General features: G+C 27.9%; 1 protein-coding gene across 1 annotated transcript; it reads right to left on the bottom strand.

The window, feature by feature from the left end:
- Positions 1–2,695: 2,695 nt before the first annotated feature.
- Positions 2,696–20,164, bottom strand: LOC129961614 (uncharacterized). The gene is made up of 14 exons (XM_056075121.1): positions 20,005–20,164; positions 18,474–18,678; positions 17,831–17,927; positions 17,360–17,493; positions 15,750–15,815; positions 15,515–15,656; positions 14,595–14,755; positions 14,135–14,307; positions 14,009–14,054; positions 13,832–13,896; positions 13,666–13,727; positions 12,905–12,964; positions 6,293–6,529; positions 2,696–3,953 (listed from the first exon to the last, which is right to left on the bottom strand). The coding sequence occupies exons 1-14, from the start codon at positions 20,034–20,036 to the stop codon at positions 3,130–3,132; spliced, it is 2,304 nt and encodes a 767-aa protein (XP_055931096.1). The 5' UTR covers positions 20,037–20,164; the 3' UTR covers positions 2,696–3,129.
- Between the last annotated feature and the right edge of the window lie 275 nt (positions 20,165–20,439).

Raw genomic sequence — 20,439 nt, 5'->3', positions numbered from 1 at the left:
ACATTTATTTAAACAAAATTCATATCATTCGAAAGTGACCTTCTAAAACCTTTAAAATGATGTACAAATAACTTTGGTGAGATAAAAAGCTTTGATGTTATGGCAGAAACAGGTTAAAATTCTGTTTTTATTTTTCCATTAGTCTAATTTTTTAAAAAAGAAATCTGTTCTTAGAAGGCTTCACATACCCAAGAAGTATCTTTCTACCAATTTTCATGTTCCTAACTTCAATGGTTTGTGCTGTATGTTGCTCTGTCAATATGGACAAACTTCTGTTATGTATAGAAAGATTTTTATGGGAATCAAAACAGACAAACAAATATATATACATCTGTAAAAAATGGAAAAAGAGAAAAATCGTTATCAAAGTAATAGAATCTAAACCCTAAAAAATAAGTTTTTATTTTTTCCCCTTCTTCTTAAAAAATTTAAAATGCTAGATTTAGAAGAGTTTATATAAATTAAGATTTGTCAATATTTGTCCAACAAATAAAAATTTTCAAACAAATGGAGACAAAAAAAAAAAAAAAAACGTGGAACATATGATAGTTGAAAATATATGTCTTCTAGTTCAAGTTTCATCATACAAAATTTTACGCAATCGACTAGCGTAATTGCACACAGAAATGAATTAATTCATCATAGTAAAGTAAAATCCCTTTAAGTAGACTGTGCAAGAGATTGCTCATAAACGACACATTGACGAGAACACTTATCGAATGTGTAAAGGACTAGAAGCTTCAAGGTAAATCTTTTTAGAGGAGCATCTCTTTGGCACACCAAATTCATCTTGCTGTATTCTTATTTTCCACTGATCGGACCGATCTGATTATTTTTCTTTAATACATAAAAAGGTTAAACGTATATTTATCAGGGATAATTGAAACAAATTGTTCAGCATCTTTGAACTCCAATGACGTTCGTACGTTTTTCAAGTCGGAAGAAGTATAACATAGTATATATATCCTTCAAGAAAGCCTTCTTAATATTTCCATAAACAATATACACTGTTGAAGAGGAAATGAGAAAAAGCCACTATGTATTATCTTAATACGTACATTTGGCACCCCACAAAAAATTTTCCATGCACATCTCGAGAAAATTAAGCACTTTTTAAGGACTTTTTTTCAAAATTAAGGTGCTTAAAAATGGTTTTCAAAATTAAGCACTTTTCATGACGCTACGCACCCTGAAACAGCATTCGTCTGTCCAAATTATGTTTTTCAGGAAAAAGGGATTTGCATCTTCCTGATTAAGAGCCCAATTACAAAAATCTAGAAGACGTCGATAATCTCTTGGCTCCAGTCCCCTGCATACCACGAATGCTAAAAGGATGCCATCGATTCCGTCTCTATATTCTTCCACATTGCTGTGCATGATAGGTTCATTTCTGAAGCAGCAATACGAACACTACTATGTGGATGACTGCACAAAAACGTAAGCCAAAATATCACTTTCGTCATCAGTTGAGTGAAGTATGGGCCTACCTGATCCACCTACAGGATATAAGCTTCCTATTTCACGCATTCGTTGCACTAATCGGGAAATAAATCTCCTAGACAGATGTCGGGATATTTACGCAGAAATTCCCGTACAGTTTCGTTAGCACTGCGATTGCATCAACTGTAAAGCATTAGGATTCCAAAAAGTTCTTCATTGCTGTATTGTGACATACTGTTTATACAGGCTAATTGCATTCTCAAAATGTAGCAGAAGTGTGAAATGTTTATGTGCGAGTTATTCTTACGTAAGCTACGCTATTGATCAACGACAAAGCACAAATAGCATAATATAACGTCTGTTGAGATTATGGGACGCACCAAACAGAGGCATATATTTGCACATGCAAACATTTCTAAGTTTTTTTACAAGTTCATTGACTCTGCTATTTTTAAGTTATATTCTGTAATTCATGATATAAAATTTTAAAGTATTTTTCAGGAAGCATAGATTTAACAATTTGTATTAAAAACTAAAGATATGAAGCATATTTTATTTCCTTATGATGCATTCATGTGTCGCGTCATCTGCACTGAAGCTGTAAACATTTGCATTTTAATTGTGATTGACCCTTCACCGACTTCGTTAAAACATACCTTTGAGTTTTCATGATAAAATTCCAAAATGTTGTACATGACCTTATTAGACGATAGAGCACATTTTAGTCTTTGGATTTTTTTTTTTTGGTGCAAAGAACCGTATAAAAATTTTAATTTTGTATTTTTCAAAGTTTAATCCTCTGAAAATTCTAATTGATTTCATAACATTTTGCATGTATTTTTATGTAACTTTGTAATTTACAATATATGTCTGAACAATATTTAAGAAATAAAAGCCGCAGTCAAGGTTTTTGAGACACCCTGTATATAAATATATAAATCTGATGCTATTTTTTGAAAGCAAATTATGAACATTATAACTTTGACAAATGGTTTTGATTTCTAGGGATAACTGCAACTATGCAGACATTTTAGTTTTTCCAGGAGAACCATAACAATAGACAGCTTTCTTAGAAATATACATAATTCCATTGAATTATTGTTTATGTGCATGAAATAATTTTAATTGATGGCTAAAACATATCTTTGAATACTACTTTTTAAACAAAGATAGAAACATATGTTTTAATATAAAATGTAACAACAACAACAAAAAAAAAAAAAAAAAAGAAAAAAAAAGAAAGAAAGAAAAAGAAACCATTGTTTAAAATTTTATTTTTTAGACTTTTTCTTCGTCCATCAGAGTATTCATTTACAGAAATGCATCAATTTTTGTTAAGTATAAAAAAAGAAAAAATGAATATAAACATCCAACAAAGTGATGATACAAACTGCAAAAATAAAAACTTTTTTTTTCCAAATTAATAAAGTTCAAGTCTAGCACAATTTTAAAGAATGTACTACGGACATATGTTCCGACCCATCAATATTTTAACAAATATACATTACATGTGTGAACTTGAAATGAAAAATGGTGTCCCGCTAAATTACATATCCATTACTTCATGAGTAGCATAATTTATGATTCAATGGAAACAGAAAATAAATATACAAAAAATTATTTACAATAGTCTTCTGAAGAAACAAAACATTTTTCACAATACATTTAAAACTTCTAAAATTCACAAAATTAATAATATTTATTTATTGGAGGTGGGGGTCCCATCAAAGAGCCCTTGTTAGCAGTGCCATTAGGGATAGGTGGTGGTGGAGGAGGAGGCTGGAATAAAGACTGCATTGTTTGGGCATTGGTCATTGCCTGAGGTGCAGGTCTGCCAGAACCATTCATTTGCATGTTATGGCCTTGATAGCGCTGTGGAGGTGGCTCGTTGTGTGCATTCATCTGTGGATTGCCACGATTCGTATGTCTGTTATCTTCATTCATCTGAGGGTGCTGGGGAGCCCTGGACTGTCCATTCATATAAGGATTACCATGAGGGGGTGGATTACCATGCTGGGGTGGATTACCTTCTGGTCTTGGAGGTGGTCTTGGACCAGCATGAGCTCTAAGGTTGTAACGACTTTCTTGAGGGCCCCTTTCTTGTTGATACATCCCACCTGTTGGAGGAGTATTCAAGAGACCACCTTTGTTAGCTGACTGATTGTCACGATTATATCCAGACGATTGGGAATCTCTATTAGCATTATAGGTCTCTCGATTATATCCAGAATTTGGATTCTCACGACTGTATCCAGCAGTTTGTCCATTACGTGCATAGTTTGAATTTTGTCCATCACGGCTGTAAGATCCCTGATTATCTCTATTGTAGTTTCCTCGGTCAGATGGTCCATTTCTCTCAGGTCTAGAACTTGGTCTGCCTCTATCGTCATTGCGCATTCGATCTCGGCCAAAATTATCCCTGCCTTGACTCCTACCACCTCTTGTATCATCCCTCCTTCCGCCACGAGTATCACTGCGTCCCTGAAAGCCACCTGCACGACCTCGACTCCTCACTAAAAAGAAATTAAGCATCAGTAAGAACTAAAAAATTTTTATGTTGTTTGTTCAGCTGTTTAGAATTACAAAACACAAAAACGTTATTAAGAAATTACATTTTTCAAAGAATACTTAAAATTTACAAGTAAAATCTTGCTTCTACTGGGTTTCAAGCAACCTGGAGTGCCATGAAAAAAATTCAGTGAATTATCTAGCCATTTGAAAAAGCAAATTTCACTCAGTAAAAACAAAATAATAGATATAAATATCATTGATTGAAGATGCATCTCATTAGAAAGGGTTCAACCATTTAAAAAAAATCAGAAAATCCAAGACAAAGATGGCGCAAGGGAGACAAAATTTATTTCATTAATGCAATATTGCTCTCAAATTTGGAAAATCTCTACAACTGCTTGTCCGAAACCAAAAACTAAATCTATAATCATACAAAATTATGAACAAATATTAAACACTCTTGCTATTATGACAGCTTAAATTTAAAAAAGAAACTAAAAAAGATATCCAATTATTTCAAATAACAAACAATCAATAAAGGTAGGTATTCATTATTCATAAAAACTCAATTTTGTTTCTAAGTGCATAAAGAATTACAAGGGCACTGCAGATCCAATTATGAATTTTTAAAGACATTCTCAGCATACCTCAACCCAAAATGAAGATAAAACAAGATCTCAAATAGTAACTGAAATTGCTGGAAACAGAGGGTGAAAAAAGTAACCATAGAAAATGTTGAGTTTTAAAATTCAATAAAAATCTATGAAAGATTTCAAAATTCATTCTATAGCATTGTGGCACAAAATATTGTCACATAACAAACAATATGATCTATCTCAATTTTCTAAAAAGAATTAAAAACTGAATTTTTTACAACCAATAATGAATATTTTATACTTGTTTTGCTTCTGCTACAAACAGCAAAACTGTACATTCATACCAAACTTGGAAGAGGGAAAGAAATTGCAACAGATTTGAAAATTTGACCCCCCCCCAATTTGTTACATTAGGAAAACATGAAAGAAAAGGATTTGTAATTTGTTTAGTATCTAGATCTTGGTAGAGATTATAGATTAAAAGTTGGATTGATTACAATTAAGTTTTATTTTAAAGTCACACTAGAACTATTTTGGGATGGGTTTTGCAATTGTGAATGACTGGCAGGTGATGATGATGACACTCGAGCTATGAACCATTCTTCAAGCTTCCACGTTACACCAGCACAGTAAACCATAGAATAATAAGTTTTATTTTATATTTGTACAATTTAATAAAGTATTCTCTTTTGAAAACATTCAACAAAAGCAAAATTATTATCTATACTTCAATCTCTATATTATTATCTCTAATTTAGCAGTACTTTTCAAAATTTAAAAACAATGCTAATATCTAAGATTGCAAATCACAAATAAATTCAACATTAAAAAAGATTTCAATGCTAACTCTACAAATTCATTCAAAAATTTGCCGAGTCCTTCATTTTTTAAATAACTGAAAGAACAGATAGTGTTTAGCTCTATCCACACAAATTCTTACTCCTCCTAATTTACAGGCTGGGTATTTTTCATTGGAGTCAATTATTATTTTATCAGAATGGTGAAGCATCATGCAAATTCCAATTCTTGCATCACTGGATTCAAAGCCAACTTCTCCAAATAAAAATAAATGTAACTTATTAAAACTGAAAGATTCTAATACTTTTGACGTCAAATTTTTTTAAAACAACTTTTCACAATGTTCAAAATATTTCTCATAATTTTAAATCAAACATTAAACTTAATTCTTTAAAAATTTAAATTACAATATGCATTAGGTTAAATTAATAAAACACTTCTTTATTAGTAAAATAATAGGAAGATCTCCAATGACATATTAAAACATTATGTAGTACACCATTGATGTTCTTATGGTAGTGAGGCTAAGATGCCGAGATATATATATAAAAAAATCAGTCTACATCTGCATCCAATGTGTTTAATTATACAAATAATTACCTTTTTTGAACATGCCAGGCCCTGGTGCTCATGACATAGGATTTTTAATAAAATAGAAATAAAAACTCAAATTCTACAGTAACAATTGCTTAATTAAATCATCTGATTAAAATCATTCATTGTTTTCTCCCAAATACCAACTTATCTTAACAGACAAAAGAAAACTTTTTAAAAAAACATTTATCATTTAATGAGCAGAATTACTTTAACTTTTGGTCAAAAACTATTTAAGGTTTTTTTTTTTTTTTTTGAGGGGGAGGGAAAAGCTTAGATTGAAATTAGTAACTTATAGACACTACTCAAATATACAATAAGAATCCCACAATAAAGGAAAACTTTCTACTTACTTCTGCCTCCACCTCCTCGAGACATATCAGCTATGTCATACAATCGTGGATTAATGACTTGATTAGCCTCTTGCAAGACACTAATCAAGTCAGAAGCTTGTTTAGAATTACTCGTGGTAAAGAAAGTGTAAGCAGTGCCACTTTTATTGCTACGAGCTGTACGGCCAATGCGATGAACATAGTCTTCAGAACAGTTAGGGTAATCAAAGTTTATCACAAACTTAATATCGTCCACATCTAAAATTCCCAAATATTAAAATGTTAAGAAGATTTTTTTAAATAATTAATTGGCAAATAAAATTAAAGCATAAAATCATCTAACAAATATTTGCAAATAAGTGGAAAATTAAGAACTTTTCTTTAGTATTTAAATACTAATTAAATATTATAGAAGAAAATATTAAAGGAGCAAAATCTGCTTAATTTTACAACAAATTTCAAATCTTATTTTTCTAGGCAATAGAATTTTATCAAACTTGATATAATTCTTATAAGGAATTAAAATATATAACATTCTAATTAATATATATTATGCTTGCAATACTGTATTTAAGGAGAAAAGACTTTAAATAAAATTATATGCTAATAGAAAAAGAGGTTGGGAAATTTCAGGAGTTTCCCCAATATCAAAATATATTTAAACTACAGAAAAGATAGTAATCTTTTCCATGAATTAAAAAACTAATTATAATATTTAACATGTGCATTTCTAAATGATAAATAATGGGGAGGGAAAGATTATTAATTTTACTTGAATGAAAAAATGTGGAAAGTGCAAAGTAAAAACCAAAATTATACATATCAGAAAATATAAAATTTATGCTTTGATCATTAAAATAAAGTTTTAAAAAAATCTTTAATTTACCTGATTTGGCCCCATTTTTTGCCATCTGACTCTAACAGAATATCCGACTTTAAACATTCGCAGTAGTGACAGAAGTAATTTAAATCAATAATGCTAGATGAGAGCGAATTTTACAACACTATATACTGCCTTTTTTATTAAAATGGGCCCAGAATGGGTATTTTTTTTCTAGGTTTTGATTTCAAAATATAGATAAAAATGAATGATATGCATAATTTTTTAGTTATTCTTCATAAAAAAAAATTCTTTAATAAATTGCTCATTTCAGTTATTTTTAAACAGAAAAATATGAACTAATTAAAAAGCTAAGTTAGTTCACTACAAAAAAGAAAATTTTCAAATAGAAGAAATAGAATGAGCCTGAAAATACTAATTAAAAGTAGATATTATCTATTAATTCCTCAAATAAAAATATTTATGAAAAAGGAGTATGCACTAATATTTAAAAGTATTATAACTACAATGTTAAGTTTATGAAATAGGATAACAATTAAATATAAATTATTTCCATCTATTAAAATTTATGCAATTTATGTGCTGAGTATTTACCATATGAACAAAGAGAAAGAAAATTTAATTAAAGGAGGAAGGGGGAAAAAAGTGTAAATAGACAAAACGACTATAAGCTAGTATACCTGTGGTTGGAGCAAATCCAAAAGAAGGTGGATTCAACTTAGAAATGCTGCAAGCTACTTTTAGAGGCCTGAAAACTCCCATGTTGAAGCTCTCCAGCTATTTTCCTTTTTAAGACTTCCTTCCTTTATGAGAGCAAACAACAGGAGCAGACTTCATAAATGTCTTGCAACACGACGACAAATGCGGAAGTAGTGTTCAATAAGTGGTTGTGATTATAGACTTCAGTTGGTATAAAGTTATATAAAAATTTTAATGAAAGTTTTGATCATTTTTAGACTATGTTATAATTTTTATGTATTTGTACAATCACAAAGAAAAAAATAAGTGCTATCTGCTGTAATCATGTTTTACTTTATGAATGTGTTACTTAAAAGAAAGCTTTTTAATTGTGTACAATCTGTTTGCATTTGTGAGCTGTGATGTTTCCTCCATATCTCTTTCCCAACCACAGGTAACAGAAGCCTTATGAACGATTCTTTAACATTTCCCTTAAAAGGGCTGACATGACAACACTTGGATTACAGAGAGCACAATGTGCTGCACACCACTACGCAATTTGAGACAATGGCACTAGGTAGCCTTCATCGCCTCATTAATGCTTAAGAAGGGTGGACATCCACCACCTCTTTGACAGCAAAAACACTGGTTGAATGCTTTTTTATTTGTTCAGGCAGAGGCACCACTAATGTTAATAAGCCAATCATTACAGTGCCTCTGAAAAGAAAAAAAAAGAAATGCCATGTTAGTTACAATACACTTGAGAATCAGAATAAAACATTTACTGCACTAAATAGCATTTCTAATTAAAAGGTATACCCCTTGTTTTAAAAACATATGTAAAAATATACAATAAAAAAATATTGCAAGTTGCCCTACATTTGCATTAAGCAAAATTTTATTGTGCACTGGTAAGATGATTAAAGAGGAGGTAGAGATACATTAGTTGTGGCACAAAATTTTATATTGACAGAGTATTTATGGTACTTAAGATTTAATAAAAACTGAATTTTTATTTTATAATTTCATTTTTAAAACAAAAATTATAAAATTAACCAATTTATTAAAGATTTTATCTTGAAGAATTCACAGTAAAATTAAAATTTTAAATAGCTTGATTTAAGCAGTTTTTAATAAACTAAAAATGAAATATCAAATCTTCTAATTAAAGAGAATTTCTGGATTAGAGCACCAATTGGGAGAACCAGATAACTTTAAAACATGAAGAATCAACATTAGCATATACTGTTTAACACACACTCAATTAAAATCATTGAAAAGAAAATAACATTAAAAAAATATTCCATTAGATACCATCTAAAAAATTAAATATGCAAAACTTGATTATCACATTTTTCAGCAGAAATATATTAAGGGACCTAATATCAAATAATAAAATACAGTCTCATAATTATTTTGCCATAAACTGTTTCTTTTGGAATAATGCAATAAAAATGCTATAAAAAAACTAAATTTAAAAATGTGAATACTAAGTTGTGCATATTTAGAAAACTAATTACATGACAAAACATTATACACTAAGTTAAATTCAATAAAACTAATAAAATCGAAGTACAAAATCAGTTTCAATATCAAAAATAAAATCAATATGCTGCTTTCATGCATGGATAACTAACAATCCAAGAAACTATTGCACATAATAATTTTTCAAGTTTCTGCACATCAAGTGTTCTTGAAATTTTTTTTTTTTTTTTTTTTGAAAAAAATGTAGTTTCTTTCTCTACACACAAATAAAAATCTTCCAAGCTTCATTTTTATTAATATTTTTTTACAGTCAATGAAATAGGAAAAGAAAGGATAATCTGAATAACAGCATTTTTTAATATCATTTACCACAAAACAATGAATAAAAATGTACAATTTACTTGTCTCATTTTTAAATATTTCAACTTAACAAGAGAGAGAACAGAAAAAAAAAAAAAAATGGCTCTCACACAACGAAGTCATAATACTAGTAAATAAAAATCTTCGATAATTCAATTACTGATGATTATAAAAACTTATGGCAAAATAATAATTTCTATTAAAAATACTGAATCATACTAAAAGCAGTAAATCTGACAATTTAGGTTCCATACTTTCATTTTCAAATGAAGTATTGTTTATAGATATAAATGAAAAATTATGCTTCTATTATATATAAAAAAATCAGCAAATTCATAACATAACTCAAATATTACAGCATTTAAACATAATGCACAAATCAATGAAATGATTAATGATTACTAGTCAACTCCAAACCACTTTTTATGAGTTAAGTTTCAACATTCAAATATAGCTTTTTTAAAAATTATAGTAAAAATTGAAACATTTTTAGAAATTCCAAAAGTATTAGTTTATTTAAAATCAAATCTTAAAAACAAATTTATATGGATTCATATTTACTGTGAATTCTCATTTATTCATTATCAGAGTGCGTAGTGAGAAGCTGCTGCAAAAATTAAGTACTTTTTAAGCACCTTACCCCCAAAAATTAAGCACTTCTGTAAAGTATGCACACATAAACTATATTTTCTAAGCATAATATTTTTTGTTTTATAATAATGCACAACTTTTATTTAAAAAAATCCTTAAATATCTTAAATACTAATTTTAAATGCTTATTCTTTTTAAATTTCAATATTTATTTACTTATTTGCAAAACATCTTCTATTGTAAAATTATGCCTTTTTGGATTTGACAAAAGCCTAGAAATGACCATAAAATTGAATTTTATATATATATATATATATATATATATATATATATATATATATATTAATACCAAAAAAATTAAGTACTTTTATAAGATAACTTTTATAACTTCAAAGGTATAAGATACAACTTTTTAAACTTTTATAAGATTAACAATAAAACTCAGCGAGCTTTTATAACATTTCTTAAAATTAGAATAAAATATCAGATACATTTCTGAAAATGGCAATAGTGATGTAGAAGCTCAGCAGGACCACAGATCTTGCATTTGATTTTTATGTAAGGAACAATTAAAATCCAACATGGCTGGGATGGAAAGAGTAAATTCCTCCCTGCACCCACTCATTCTATTAAGTAATTTTTATTTGCAATCTTATAAAGCTAAGAACTAAAGCATTCTGCTGATTATCATCACACAACTGGCAAAACTGCCATGAAATTGATGATAGAACAAAGCCATGTTCTAAAGTTTTTAAATCATTTTTAATAGAAAATTATAGCCGTGTTCACAAATGATCAAATTAAAAAGAAACTTATCGCCTCTTATTTCTAAAGTGTAGTAAGTCTTTTTTGAGCATTTAACGTTCCTATAATTTAATGAAAACATGTTTTTCTTTAACCTATAAGAAAAAATTCTTATGTAAATAAATCAACCAGCTACCCAAAACTTTCTCGCATATTGACAGGGAATGTCTTGTGTGGCATTGGCGTAGAATAGTTATGGAAAATTAACACTATGTGCGAAATAAATATTTTTACTAATTCTATCTATTGTGTGATCGTTGACTAGTATTTTAAGGTTAATCTCGAGCAGGCAGTTGAAAGTATCCAATAAAGCGAATTCAGCTTTTAGATGCATTCTTCTTAGATTCATTCTTTTTAACCTTTATTTTTAACATATTAAAATGGTGTTAAAATAATTTTTATGCGATATGCTTTGATGTTATAATGAAAACACATTAAAATCCTATTTTTTAAATTTAACTTAGAATTAAAAGCTTGAGAAATCTATTCTTAGTGTGCCTCTAATATCCAAAAAAAAAAACCTTTCCAAATTTCAAGCTCCTAAATTCAATGCTGGGCATTGTTCAGTGCAAGACTTTATATATAAAAAGATTTCATTGGGGGGGGGGGATTTATATAAAAGTTATAAAAAGAAAATTAAAATGATAGAATCTAAATCCTTAAAAGATATTTACGCAACAGATCCTGCAGTTTTTTTCTTAACGAAAACAAATTTAGGAAGATTAGCCCAACAAATAAAAATATTCAAATGGATGGGAAATGAAAATTTAAGCTTTCAAGTTAAAATTTCATCATACTGGATTTTATGAGATAGATTAACATAATTTCATACCACAATTAATTACAATTCAATATAGTACAGTTGAATATCTGTAGTAGGTTGTTCAAGCAATTGTTCCAAAACAACATATTAATGACAATGATGAGTGAATATGTTGGTGATTTTAAACCAGCTTTTTCCATGTTCGATGTATCGCTTTGGCGCATCAAATTCCTCCTGCTGTTTCCATATTTTCCGTTGATTGGACCATATCACATATTCTTCTTTAACAACACATAAAAATTTAAATATATAATAACCAGGCATAAATAATTTCTTCAATATCTAAAATATTAAAAATTTAAATGTTTTTCGATTTAAAAGTATGGCACAGAATGCATTTTGGACAGGCCCTTCCATATAACTATTCCAGTATTTTAATAAATGGCAATGCACATTGTTGAAGAAAAAGGGAGAAAAAAAAAAAACGTAAGGGAGGAAAATCATTAAGCGTTATCTCAATACATGCTGGAACCCCTAGAATATTTCTTCAAATTCTTCCCCTTTATTGATACATATGGCAAACAAGCTTTTACAACCATTGTTTCGAATCATAATTTTTCTTGTGAGGAAATAAAATAAAATTAAAAGCTTTCTTCGTCTTCACAAGAAAATTAAGCACTTGTAAGGGGCTTAAAAATGTTTTTCGAATTTAAGCACTTTTCATGATACTACGCACTCTGAATATATACTACAGATAATCTTTTACCTCCATTTAATATATTATGAAACACGATTTACATTTTCAATAAAATGTAACTATGCTTTGGCATCAAACAAAGGCAACTAGTTCTTCAATATTTTTGAATAGATATATTTTCATAAAGCAATCAATACTTTTATCACTCAATATTTTTGATTAAATTCTTGACTGATTATTAACTACATTGGTTAATTACTTTCCTCAAACAAGGGGTTACCATGATCAAAAAGCATCCATTTGCTGTTAAACACTTTAATGTCATGCCGCCCAACAACAGATACCACATTTTAAGATGCAGTCATTTAACAAATTAAGATCTCAAACCAAAGGGGAAAAGTTGCATTTACATACCCAATCCACGAGCAGCAACATCAGTCGCAACTAAGATTGGTGATCTACTAGTTCTGAACTCTGTAAGAAAATCATTATTTACAGTTTTAGTATAAGTTAATGTTGTTGAGTATTAGAAAAAAAAATTATCAAAATTTTTCTATTACAGCTAAGATGGGATAGATATCAATTCATTATTTCACATTCCTTCTTACAAAATAAAGCTACAGCGAGTTTAACTTATTTTTATGCAATACTGTATTATTGCATAAAATCAAATCAATTTCTAAATTTCTTAAACAGTAAATCAGATAAAAGAAAAACAGGAAAAATATTTTTTTAGAAGTTTGTTTCACAAATATATTTTGTTTAAAAATATTGATAACTATATATATAGAGAGAGAGCTGACCTTTCAAATTCATTTCAATTAAAAAATTTCAAGATTCCATGATTCTACTGATGTTAATACTAATATTTTGAATAAAGCTTTAAAACACAATACCCTTTTAATAGAATATTGTTAAATGCTATCAAGACTTAAAACTTTCAGCAAAAGTTTTAGTTGCGAAACTTTTACCAAATATCAGTCTGTTAAAAAACAATCATCAGCAAAATATACCTACACTAGACATTGCAGCAAAAGCTCAGTGATTAAGAAAATGATCCAAGACTGGAGTATCTTTTTCATGATATTAACAAAAAATATCCCTATTAGTTTTAATTGACATCAATAATGTTTCTGAGATAGAATGATATACACATAAAATGAACTTTAACTTACCATTCAAAACCCAATCTCTTTCAGGTTGTGATTTATCTCCATGAATACACATAGCGGGCCACCTAAAATGTAAAAATTAACTCAGAAACAACTTCAATAGTACAATGACAAATGCAAGATGAAAGATTTCTAATCAACAACAAAAGTAAAGTTAATAGAAACATACCCATCTCTACGCATGCGTTTAGTAAGATCATCTACTTTCCTTTTGGTCTCGGCAAAAATAATGGTCTAAAATTAAAATATTGTGAATTATTATAAGAATTAATGAATATAAGAATATAATCCCATCTATTCAGAAATTTCAGTATTTTAAAATATTCTTTAAAAAAATGAAACTTACTTTATTATCACTCTGGCTCATTATTTCTTCCAACAACTTGAACAATCTAATAAGAAACAAATATGTTTTCATATATATATATTTAAATGATGAGTTATAAAAAGGGAAAGCTGGAAATGAAATTACTTGTTCTCCTTTTCATGTTCCTCACAAACATCAATAATTTGAGTTATATTATGGTTTGCACATAGTTGAAGAGCTCCAATGTTAATCTGAACATAATCTTTTAAGAAATCTTCAGCAAGAGCACGCACTTCTTTAGGCCAAGTTGCACTCCACATGAGAGTTTGACGATCAGGCTGTAAGATAGAAGAACTTAATTACCGTTCTTTCATTAAATCAAAGCAATTGAAAATGCAATTAAAAATCAAACCATAGCAAAAAAGAAAAAAAAATTAAAATACATTCATATTTCTTCTAATATTTTATAAACACTTTCTTGATGCAAAAGAATGATAATTTGAAAATGAGTTATAAAATTCATATATTCTAACACTACACATTTCTTGAAGTATTCAATAGAAAAGGCATCACTATCATACTTCCCAAGATAAAATAAAAATATATAAAAACAAAAATGTCTTACTCGAATCTGCTCCAAAATTTTCCTGATTTGAGGTTCAAAACCCATATCCAACATACGGTCAGCTTCATCCAATACTAAATAAGTGCATCTACGAAGATTAGTAACTCCTGCTTCTAAAAAGTCTATTAAACGACCAGGAGTAGCAACACAAATTTCAGCTCCTTCAAAATAATAGGATAACAAGAAATATTTGATTAATTTATTGAATAGCTGAATTATTGTATAGTTATAAATAAAAACTTACAATTTTAATTAGGATTTCTTATATCATCATCAAATAATAAGGAAGTTTATCGTTCTATGAACATAAGCTTCTGATAAATTTTCCAAAATTGCCAGTTGACATTACAATAAAATGTCCTAGTTTTAAGAAAGAAGAGACCATGAAAGAATTCTATTCTCAGACTATGTTTTCTTTTAATTATTTTCAAAATTTTAAAATTGTTATCAAATATTAAAAACATCTAAAGTAACAAGAAATCTATTTAGGACAATGCAACTATTAAGAGAAAACTAAAGATAAATTTCATTTCAAAATATCATTGTTCTCTCAAGTTCAAAAAAGTGAGAATTTTTAATAAATTAAGTAATCTTCAAATAATGATACTTATGATTTCAAAACTGAAGAGTTAAATAGTTTATTTTTTCTTCATAGATGTAAAAACAGTAATTTATAAAATGATAATTTCTACATTATTCCATAAAGACATGAAATTCTGATTTGATATCCATGCAATTCATAATGAAACTATACACCCTATCCTTTTCTAATCTCCCGCACAAATTCTTTCAGTACATCTACTTCCAGAAAAAATGCTGAGGCAGATTTCTAAAAACCCCAAACTTTAAACTTTGGAAACAAAAACTTTAAAAATCTGCAGAACTCTTTTTAAGACCTTGAAAGATAATATCTGTTTTACCTCTTTCTAAATCTCTGATTTGTGGACCTTTAGGTGCACCACCAAATACACATGTATTCCTTACTCGAGACGTATGACCAAAATCATTAGCAACTTGCTGAATCTGTTGAGCCAACTCACGAGTAGGAGCAAGTACGAGAACCTAGGGAAAAAAAAGGAGGATTCATTTAGAAATCAATCTAAAAATTAATATTTACAAAAATTATTTTCATTATGAAGTTTTTTGACTACTTACAATTGGCCCATCTCCTCGTTCCAATGGTGGTTGATGATTGATGTGAACAATAGCAGGCAAAATATACTGAAAGGAATAGAAAAAATATAAAGGAGGGAAATGGGAAACAAAGTTCAACAAAAACATTTCTTTGCAATCAAAAGCTTTCAAAAAGATGTGTCAAAATCTTCTGATAAGCTAATATTAATAGATATTTTAGGCTATATAAATGTTGTTTATGAAGAAAGCTTGGGTGTATTTTATAGAAAAATGAGTTAGATGAGTAAAGACAACTTTTCTTCATCCACCAATATCCTTCTCAAATCCAAGAAATATATTCTTCTATAAGATATTCTTTGTTTCTCAGATATGGATCTGGTAAAATAAGTGAAACCTACAACTTCTATTGGAAAAACTTGTATTCTTCTTAACAGTAATGTACAATAAACAAATGAAACATTTTTAAGGTTAAATATGATAAACAAGCCCTATTATTTAATAGTAAGTTTTTTAGATATATTAGTGAAATCTTTATATTAGTACACATGTTTATTTTCATAAATGAGTCAATATTGGAATTATTATATTAATTAAAATGAATACAAAGTTGAATTAATAGAAAAAAAAAGCTTTAGTTTTTTTTTTTTTTTAAATACAGCCATTATTCCAAATTTATATTTTGTCATATGATTTTCAACAATGCAAACTATTCAATGGAATTAATTTGAAAATTTTAAAATATATACTAAGTAAAAAATTCAAATTTTAATAAATGTTTTCTTATTGGAACCTATAAAGTGTTGCACATCATAGCAAAGAGTATGAAAAATGCTGTAAAATGGTACCCATCCCAAGCCTCTGGCTCAATTAAGAAATCTTTTAAAGCAATTAAAAAAAAAAATGTTGCTTACTGTTTTTAGCTTTATTTATGAGAACTTAAGAGATCTGTAATTCAAAAATATTGGACATCTCAATAAAATTTCATATTTTCCCAAGTCTATACCAATAGTATATATGTCCCAAATTTCAAGAAAATCTGAGATTGTGAGGTTTACATTAGGGTTGAGTTGACATGGAATAATGGCCTTAGTTACTTGTAAGCATGATTAACAAAAAAATTTTTAATCGTGAATTTTCCAATTGTCTTATTTTTTTCCAGTATGCATTCAGTTACAATTAATGAAATCAACATGAAGGCTATAGCGAAAAAGATATACTAATAGAGCATATCCTAATAAAACCTGAAGTATAAATGTAACATTTATATGAAACAAATATTGTAACCAAACAAATTTGAAACTGTTAAAATTTAAATGATAATTTAAAAAATTAAAGTGATGTGTTATAAGATACCAGCTACCAAAGAAGTAGAGGTATTTCAGTACCAGCTAGTTTCAAAACATGGTCCATTTTAAAGATAGAACAGAACAAAGTTTAATACATTAGACATTCTTTACTGTTAAAATAAAAAATTGTATTTTTATTTTCTTTATATACATTGTTTAAAATAACGACATGAATAGCACCAGTAAGCTCAATTAAACCAATTTTCGCTAGAAACAAACAATATTAACAAGATAAAATATAAGTGTTTTTCCATTAAAAAAAAAGAGCTATGTGGAATAACTTACTGCAAGGGTTTTTCCAGATCCTGTCTGGGCAATGCCAACTAAATCTCGACCACTCAAGGCAATAGGCCAACTCTGCGCCTGAATAGCAGTTGGCTGTTGATACTGCTGAAGGCGAACAGCTTCCATAACATAATCTGATAAAAAACATTAATTAGCCGATTCTAAAGCTGATTAAAAGCACTAAAATTTAGCATTTAATAAATGAAATATTATGCATGACTAAAAAGTTAAATATGACAGACTATATATCATATTGACTAAAAATTAAATATGAATACAAGTAGACATTAATTATAAAACTAAATCAATTTAATAATGCTAAAATATCTTCAGGTTTTTTATTAAAAAAAATGGTAATGTGAAGAAAATTTAATAAAACATATTTGAAATTTTAAATATGCAAACATGACCAAAATATACTTATTATATAAATTCATATTGATATCAAAACTTTTGCAAATTTCTGCTCACCTGGAAAACAACCTTCTTCAAAATTAGCAACAGGTTTGGGGATATTAGGGCCACGAATAGTAATTTCATAATGATTCCTGTAGCTTTCAGCATCTTGCTAAAACAAGAAATTTTAAAAATTTTAAAGCAACATTCAATTTTTTTTTATATTAAACATATATGTCTTCAAAAATGTATTTAACAATATAAACAATTAAAACAACAGTATTTTAACAATATAAACAATTAAAACAACAGTATTTTAACAATATAAACAATTAAAACAACAGTATTTTAACAATATAAACAATTAAAACAACAGTATTTTAACAATATAAACAATTAAAACAACAGTATTTTAACAATATAAACAATTAAAACAACAGTATTTTAACAATATAAACAATTAAAACAACAGTATTTTAACAATATAAACAATTAAAACAGTATTTTAACAATATAAACAATCATTTAGATTAAAATGACATGAATAAAACTATAAGTCATTTTTTTTGCCCAGATTAATTACTTTTCATAAATACAGTAACAATAAAAAATTTTATCTTAGTTTTTTTCAAAAAACATAAATTAACTTGTATTCAACTTCAGAAGAAAATGGTTCTGTTAATATTTCTATAAAAAAAAATCTGGAAAATTAAAATACCTGTGATCTCCTTTGAACATTGGGATGTTCACGATAGAAATTCTTCTGAAATGGCATCAATTTACTCATATCCCAACGTGGTTTTCTCAATCGCTCACCAGGCTGCTTCCCTTTTAATGATCCGCGTCCTCCTGTACCACCTGTAAATCCACCTCTACTAGATCCTCCACCACGACGACTTCCAAAACTTGGTCTATCACCACCACTGCAATGATAATAAATAAATTTAAGAACTCTGATAAGCAATCACAAATGCTCAGTACTTTAAATAATTCAAACTTGGCTTTTGAAAAAAAGCATCTCTCTAAAGCATCTATTGACTTAATAATAGATAGAATAATTCTGTAGTTTATAATTAACAAAACAGCAGTATTATATTGCAAAAATGGAAAAAAAAAAGTATATGACACTTAATTGCTGAACATTACAAACACAGACAATCTAATACCTACCACAACTGCATAAGATTTTATTATATACTAACAGGAAAATCAAAAAACACAGTACAAATTTTATGATAATCTCAGACAAACTGAAGAATACTTATTAACTAAACTAAAGAATACAGTTAATACCAAATTTAGCAATTTATCTTTAAAAATTGGCCTTACAATGTTTATTATCTAAAGAATGATGCAAATGTCAACTGCATTATTAGCTCTTATAAAAAAAAAGTAAAAGTTTTGCCCTAATTAATTCTATAATTGTTAACTACCTAGTGAGGATTTATATGATATACCAAACATTAATTAGCTTTCACATATGCAAAGGAGATACAAAAGGGAGAAAAACTGACAATTAGACGTACAATTTTTAGAACAATTACAATGGTTAACCACTCTGTTTCTTTTAATAAATTAATAATCTCTCTTTAATTTCCATGTGAAATGAATATTGATAAAATTTTGATGCTTTCCAATCAGAAAATTTGCTAGAAAAAAAAATGATAACTTCAAGGTCAATTATGAATACCATTTGCATTAAAACAAATAGCAATATATTCTATTTAATAAATTCTTAATTTAAATATTTTTTTAATCATGCTTGAATTAAATCGAATCGCAATAATTTGAGTGAGAAAATCTAAATGATAGTTATATTACCAAGGAATGTGAAATTACATAAATTTAAATATTACACTCATTAAAAAAAACAAAATATAAGAAACAGAAAACACAATGATTACGAATAATAATAAATATATAAATCTTAATATAAATATAAAATGATTTTTAATTTATTCAACATCATCAGGTGATCGATTTTTAACCGAAACTAAAAATAGAATTTTTAAGTTATCCATGAATTTAAATAATCATTAGTAATATTCTTTCATTTGTTATACATACTTCCTCAGAATATCATCCTCAATAACTGTATTGCATTATATCAATACAAAAAATTGCATTTTAGAAACAAAGGCCTCACAATGTTTTTAGACATTTAGGTCAAGTACCAACGCAGACACAAATAATTTCGAAAATTAAAGTATATATATGTATATAAAAGAAATATATAGTTAAACACTTACCCTCTTCGACCCATTCTATCTCTACTAGACATTTTCAAAGGTTTTTAAGACTTGAATAATAATACAGAAAAATAAATTAAACAAAATTTCCGAGTGTAAAGCTCTAATGGCGGAATCGCAGGAAAAGAGAGGCCGGATCTGCAAGAATTATAACTGTATTCATGCGCGATTAAGAATACACTACTTAAAAGGATGCAATTTTAAGATTTATAAACACGCAAAATAACACGTAGGAAGACTAAATAAAAATAAATGATAGTAAATTCATAAAAAAACTGTAATTATTTTGAAATATATGATGAAAAGTTATAGAACTATATTTTATACAATGACGTAAAAGTGGTCAAAGGGTATAGAGCATTAAGATTGATTGATTGAAAGTGTTTCGTCTTCAATCATTTTATTATTTAATACTACTACAACATAATCATTTTA

The sequence above is a fragment of the Argiope bruennichi genome, chromosome 2, assembly GCF_947563725.1.
Source record: "Argiope bruennichi chromosome 2, qqArgBrue1.1, whole genome shotgun sequence".
Taxonomy (NCBI): Eukaryota; Metazoa; Arthropoda; class Arachnida; order Araneae; family Araneidae; genus Argiope; species Argiope bruennichi.
The sequence above is the reverse complement of the archived record's forward strand: the minus strand, read 5'-3'. Positions and strand labels throughout refer to the sequence as shown.